General features: G+C 53.9%; 1 protein-coding gene across 1 annotated transcript in view; it reads right to left on the reverse strand.

Annotated features, from left to right (window-relative positions):
- Positions 1-1,799: 1,799 nt before the first annotated feature.
- Positions 1,800-6,757, reverse strand: part of NPHP4 (nephronophthisis 4) — a gene marked incomplete at both ends in the record, with an annotated part of 5,506 nt that continues 548 nt past the window's right edge. Inside the window, 6 exons of the mRNA XM_009574415.1 lie at positions 1,800-1,926; positions 2,014-2,180; positions 2,717-2,853; positions 3,814-3,969; positions 4,247-4,311; positions 4,629-4,801. Of these exons, the coding sequence (XP_009572710.1) occupies positions 1,800-1,926; positions 2,014-2,180; positions 2,717-2,853; positions 3,814-3,969; positions 4,247-4,311; positions 4,629-4,801 (825 nt within the window). The remainder of the gene's footprint in view (positions 1,927-2,013; positions 2,181-2,716; positions 2,854-3,813; positions 3,970-4,246; positions 4,312-4,628; positions 4,802-6,757) is intronic.

Raw genomic sequence — 6,757 nt, forward strand, 5'->3', positions numbered from 1 at the left:
TGCCGGGCAGGGCCTGGGGGGGAGCAGAGGGGAGCACAGTGAGCACCGGGCACCCCCGCCTCACCGCCGGGATGGGGGAGCGGGTGCTGCCAGACAGACGCGGGCTCTGATCTCCCACCGTGCCTTCCCTCCTCCTCGAGGCTGACCACAAACTCACGGCCACAGCTGCACACAGGTACGAATCCCACTTTCTCCCTGTAAACCCCATACGACCCTTCCCACACGGGTACTCTTTGGTTTTTCATGTGTTTACCCATTTACCCAGCCCATCGCTGACATTATTCCCCTTCCTGCAGGCTGCAGTCGCAGCATATCAGGCACCCGTGCTCCAGGTAATCGTATCTCATCCCTTCACCAAGTTACGCAAGGGACTACACTCTAGGTTATGGATCAACATAATACAATGCTGAGATAATATAAAATCACAATATAATGCTTTTCAAAACTAACAGTGTTTTCACCCCTCGTATGTATTTAGCACATGTAGGCTGAGAGAAAGACACCAGCACCCAACCGACGGACTGTAACCCCCTCACTCAAGCAGCTGCATTAAGGGATATATGTTTGACCCCCATCCCTGGCAGACGGGAAAGGCAGCGTAAAGGCTTGCACTTACCTAGGCACGTCCACAGCCTCCCCTTAAACCGAAGGAGAGGTGCAGAAGCAAACTGAGAGGTCTCTACCAGCACTCGCAATCACCCTCACAGCCTGCTAATTACGGCACTGAGGACAAGGCGATCAGCTCAACAAGCTGCTTTGGGATTAACTGCTCTGCCCAAGGGCTGCACCCCAGGAACCAGCTCCACCGCCACTCCGGCCAGCGCTCCCGCCACCCAGCACAGCCAAACAAATAGCTCTGCGTCTGGAGCCCCAGATCTCCACGGTCCTCGGGTTTCAGCTTTTTAAAGGAGTTGAACCCAACACATAATTTCCAACAGCAAGGCTCAGTTTCACCTCTCCCCCTCAATACAAATCCCTCTGGCCTGGCACGCGTGCACGCCCCACTTTATAAATACCCATTTTCCCCGCAGTTTTGCCCTGGACAGGTCTAACATGAGAGGACACTTGCTGCATTTTCAATGAGCATTTAGCGGGACGATAAGGGCCTCCTAATGAACCCACGGCCATCAATTCAGCCAGACTACGAGCTAATGGCTCCAATAGCAAAGGGTCTCTGGAAGGGAAGATGGAGGGCTCGCTAAGCTGGGTTTAACCTGTGAAAAGATTAAACCGAAATATGTGTAAATGATCGGTAAGTAGGCATTAGCAAGTGTGGTCTCTGCAGTCAATACAGAGACTTCTCCTGGCTTTAATGTCTAGAGAACACCAGGCTGAAGCTCCCAGAAAAACCTCAGCATTCAGAGAAGAAAAAAAAAAGAAAGAGCGGGAGGGGTTAACTTCGTTTCAGCATAAATCTAAATTTTAAACAAAAGCCTTTTTTAAATTAAAAAAAGCTGAAATTTTCCAAATCAGCTAGCCAGAACACTATGGGACTGCTGCAGGCTACATTTCTCCATATACATATACACAGTGGAGAAATGTAACCGCATACAATTAAAATGATGCAATAAGGCCATTTGCAGGATATTTCGTGCAGTGCTGCGGAAAGCACCTGGACACTTTTGGGGCTGTTCGTTAGGCAGCATGGCCACGTGAAAAGGGGCCGCTGCATCTTGGCGGTGCAGGACGGCAAAACGGGGGCAGAGGACGGAGTTACTCAGCAGGGCTCACTCCCCCAGCGGCAGATCTCCACCCTTTAATAAGGGACGGAGACGAGGTTCATGCACACTCAGCCCTACCTTCCCATCGGCTCTCCCCGAGGCGCAGATGACGTACTCCAGCTGGAAGCAAACCCCAAACGCCGGGTGAAGGACCATTTCGCTCAGGTGGATGCGGCTCCTCAGGACCAGGGCTTGACCCGCAACCCTGTGCCAGGATGGAGAAGCAGCTGTGGGCAGCGCCCAAGGCAGGAGGGAAAGCGGCACCAGCGGTGCTGGAGGGCCTCCCCCTTACCTGGCTCCAGAGCCCAGCACCCCCAGGCAGCCGCCCCGAGCCGCCTCTGCCTCCGGCACCAGCACGGCCACCTGTGGCACCTGGACGAAGCGCAGGCCGTTGTGGACACCAATGTGCAGCCGCCGCTCCCGAACCGTCACCCCATCGCCATCCGGCGCAGCATTAGCCTGCGACAGGCAAGTTTTCCAGCTCGGGCAGCGAGGCGGCACGGGGTGGTTCAGCTTCCCTCCCTGTGCCCCTGCAGCCATGAAAATTCAGGCAATCCGTCACAAACTCAAAAAGAACAGGACCCACCCCCCAGCAGCTGACGGATATTAAAATATTTTGTCTTTATGGCAGAGTTGGTGCAAATCTGGCAAATAAAGAAGAACTCAGCCAGTGGTCCTTACTGCGCACCAAGCGCTGCTGTTCCTAAAGAGACGTACTACAACAAGCACTGCATCTTATCTTTGCATTTTCCATAGCAGAGCAAACTCAAATTCTGCTTATTAGTTCTGGATCTTCAAAGCAAACCCAGCATGGAACCTGTGCACTCATCCAGCAGTAAAGCAAAAGGCTTGCACAGCAAAAAAATCAGAGACTCCAAGTGAAACAAATACACGAGTGCCATTTATCTGAACCTTTTCACTCTGCCCAAAAACAAAGCGCTGGCATTACTGCTCGCGCACTGTGCTTTCCCCTGCCGTAACTGCATCAGCACCACCTTAAGTAAGCGATCGCTGTTCAGTAAGTCCAGCAGTTCTTCCTCAAACTCCTCCAAGGAAGGGTACAGCTGGACAGACAGCCTCTCCAGATAGCAGGTGACCGGCTTCATCAGCCGGGGTTTCTGCAAACAGTCACCTGAAAAGACAAGGCAGTTGCCACAGGTCACGCCACAGCCGGGGGGAAATGTCATCGGGACCGCAGGGGCACCTTCTGCCGGACCTGAGCCAAAAGCAGCACTGGGGAGAGGTCGTGGTCGTGTGTGGGATCCTCAGCTTCCCTGGCACACACACGTCTTTACGCCCAGGAGAGACCCAGAAATACCTAACGCCTTCGGTGTCAATGGATACAATCTGTTTACTTAATAAAGCTTCCGCCACTGTAGTGCTGAGATGCCCTGCCGTGCAAGACACTGGCTCTTCCCTCTTCTGCTTTCGAGCAGTGGTCTCAGCAGCACCGCGGACTCAGCTGCTTTGGAGACCTTGCTCAGCTTTAACATTAACAGTTACAACCCCCAAAACGGTTAGCAGCAAGGTTTTCCAGGCATTAAGCTGAAGAATAATTCAGCTGCAGAATTGAGAGTACTTTTTACCCTCTGAACCTTCAGATCACATAATTTTAATTGCAGCAGCTCGAACAGCAAGGCTGCTGCCCACAGGGAAAGATTAATGAGGGCGGAGCGTGCAAGAGCTCGTCCCCCCGAACCTGCCAGCCCCCCAGTGATCCTGAGCCCCAGCACCGAGGAGGATGACTTTAAACAAGCTGCAAGGGCTTCTCCTAAGACTCCGCTGAACAAGTGTAATTAAACCAACCATCACTTATCCCTAGCAGCTTCCCAGGAGCAAAGTAATTAATGGACAGGGAACAGACCAAAGCCATTTTGACCACTTTCAGGCTGAGCTATGAATGAAAGGGCTGCAGCCCCGCCGGCTCACGCAGGGGAGATGCTCTTGCCAAGGGGCAGCGCTGCAGAGAGCCTGTTGGTGCTCCCAGAAACCTCATGCCAGCGCCCTGCCAGCCCTGCCCGCAGCCTCCCCGAGGACCTGCTGCCCTCAGCAGGAGCAGTGCAGGCAGCAGGGAAAGGGAAGGAGCCCTTACCCGCGTTTCCTTGCGCCGGCAGCAAGCCGGGAACGGTCTGCAGGCCAGACATCAGAATGTTTTCGGGAAGGAGGTGAAATATCGTCTCCAAGGGCTGGTGGGGCTTCAGAGTGTACTGCAGGTGGCTCTTCTCCATCACCGTCAGGTATTTGTTCTCTGAAGAAGAGAAAAGATCCCAAAATGACCAAAAAGGGGGGAGACAGCTTCACGGTGCCACTGTTGAAGAAATCATTATCCACGAACGCACATGTTGGGAGCAAAGGAAAACCTGGGTTTGCCCGGCCAGGCTTCTCCCAGCTGGCAGTAAGGCAGGTCTGCTTAGTACTACCAGGGCACAGATCACATATCGCATCGACCGGACACACATGATACTCGTTTGGATAAGAGAGGCCCCCAAGAAAGGAGCAAGACGCAATGTCTTGCTGCTGCTTACTTTCCACGGGGTCCTGGAAGCGCGGGTGCAGTAAGGCGCGCGGTGTCCCATGGTACAGCTTCAGCCTGAAAGCAAAGAGCACACGCGCAGTGGTCAGTAAATCCACCCTGAAGCACATCTTCATCTTCCACAATGCCTCTGCTCAACAGTAAGAAACGACCTTCCTACTCTGTACCCGCGGTAAAACCCCTATCCTTTAGGGAAAGGACAGGCATCACTTACAAACCCATCGCTGCTTCCCTAGCAGTGACGAATTTCAGGTTTCTAAATGCTGGCTCTGTTTCTGCAGCCCCAGGACCATCCTTCCTCCCCCCAAAGCAGCCGTGCACGTTGCCACCTCAATTCTCGGCATGCCCCATCATGCAGCGGTGGGGGGACCTACGCTCTGCCCTCGGTGGCCGGGTCCGTCGCCTCCGACCCGCTGCCGAAGAGGGGGATGAGTCCAAAGCCGCAGGAGAGATGTTGAGAGCCCCCGTCCCCTTTCCCAGCCGTCGCCACCACTTCCACGACAGCAGCGATGCCGGGGTGGTTCAAGGAGGTGTGGAAGTAAACGGTCTGGGACAGGAAAGGAGAGGGAAAGGGTATTTCAGAGCTGGCGGCAGCAGCTGCAGGGAGAGCAATACCTATTGCATTTGGACAGCCAGCGGCACAACCAGAACATCCATTAAAACTTCTAGACAGTGGCTCGTGGCAAATGACCTCCAGCACCGCTCGAAAATCTCAACCTCCCTAAAATCTCAAACATCGTTAACTTTTTTTCCTTCTTTTTGTTGCTAACACTCATTACAGAGTAACTCACAGGCTGCAAACCCCATAAGAGCGGTGCTTCGACACGTCCCTGACCTACACCATTATAGCCAGCCCCGCACTGGGAAAGCCAAAAGAGCTGGAAACCCTCCTGCCACAGGAAGGGGAGATGGGGTGGCCCGGACCTGAGGGCAGCAGGGGATGGGACACAGGTCACCTCCACAGGACAGGATTTAAGGCTAGGTTAATCTTTCTATTAAAAACTCATTACCGCGGTGTCCCAGGGAAAACGTTTACTGTAATCACAGGCTGTCAGGAAGGGATAACGGAGAGAGACATTACCGCATCAACCCAGGGAAATAAATCGTTATTCTATTATCTTTTATTGCAAAATGTTGAAATAATGACCACTGGCTGCAGACCGATGCCTTGCCTTGCAAAGACACAGAGAGCCCTTCAAGCAGATCCCTTGTAAAACCAGGCTTGCTGTTCCCTCTGTGAATGCTAACAACACTTTGCTACAGCTCGTTGCTCTCCCCTAAACCCTATGAGGACGATGCAGCGTGGGGGTCACCTTGACCCACCACACATGCAGACCCCGTCCCCTGCCCACGCGCCTTCCTCCTCCGGTGAGGCTGGCAAGCGTGCAGGCAGCACGTGCAGGCAGAAGCTCAGCACGCGGCCTGCGCAGGCAGAGGATGCAATGCCCCCGCACGCTGCCAGGTCCCACGAGGCAGTTCTCTAGCAGCCAGCAGCTTCTCCTGCACGAGGAGCAGTGCCTTTCCTCCTTCCCTCACCTTTCACAAATCGATTGCGTCTGTACTTAAACTCTTTGCAACGCTAAACTGCTGAATATCATTAAGTTAAAAGATCCCAGTGCTCAGCTGTGATGGCAGCCAGTGGCATCACGCCCACAGACCGCTTTTCCTCTGCCTGGTCGCCTTTGCAAGACCCTGACCGCTGCAGCTGCACCATGAGCATGCAGGGCAGGCTGCAGGGGACAGGCAATGCAATTCAGCGACTGCAGAGAGGCTGTGAGGTGCAGTCCCCTCACACCCCGAAGCTTCTGCCAACTGCTCCCAACCGCACGCCAAACACCCAGGAAGCCTGCAGACGCAGGGACGATGCTCAGAAAGGCAGCTCCACCCGGCATCTGGTGAGATGGGGAGCTGCAGCACTCTCTGCCATAGTTTTTTCTACAGCCCTCTTCAAAATAGCAGGGGTTGGCCGGTGATTAAAACACTCTTGGAAGAAATGCATGCATCAACACCTCTCAGATACTGTTACCAATTTAAGTAAATGAAGGAGCGCAGCTCTAATCAGTGCTACACTTCATCTGTGGCACAGAGCACTGGAGGAGGTGGAAACAAAAGTTTAATTAGAAAACGTGACATCTCGGCTGTCGTCCACACTATGGGGCAGCAGGATCTCCCCAGTAAGGGGGCACCCCGGTTTGCTGGTATCAGCAGCAGATGGAAGCTTGGCTTTGGGAGTTTAGTTCCCAGGTACGGAGAGAAAAGTGCTGTGCCAGAGGGCGGGCGGCTGCTCCTTCCCTTCCTTCCCACTTGTGAAGAAACACTGCTCTCTGCTGCCGGCTCTGAACACAGCAGGCGGCACACGGCAGCACACCGCTGCTCCCACACCGTTGCCCAGCCCCAGAGGTGACCCAAGACCCAAATTTCCCCATTACAATTAACCGTGAATAAAAGCTTAATAATCGGGCAGTGTCTGGGGTGCACCCTGGGCAAAGGATCGGGAAGCGCC

Source organism: Fulmarus glacialis, unplaced genomic scaffold, assembly GCF_000690835.1.
Source record: "Fulmarus glacialis isolate BGI_N327 unplaced genomic scaffold, ASM69083v1 scaffold27573, whole genome shotgun sequence".
Classification (NCBI taxonomy): Eukaryota; Metazoa; Chordata; class Aves; order Procellariiformes; family Procellariidae; genus Fulmarus; species Fulmarus glacialis.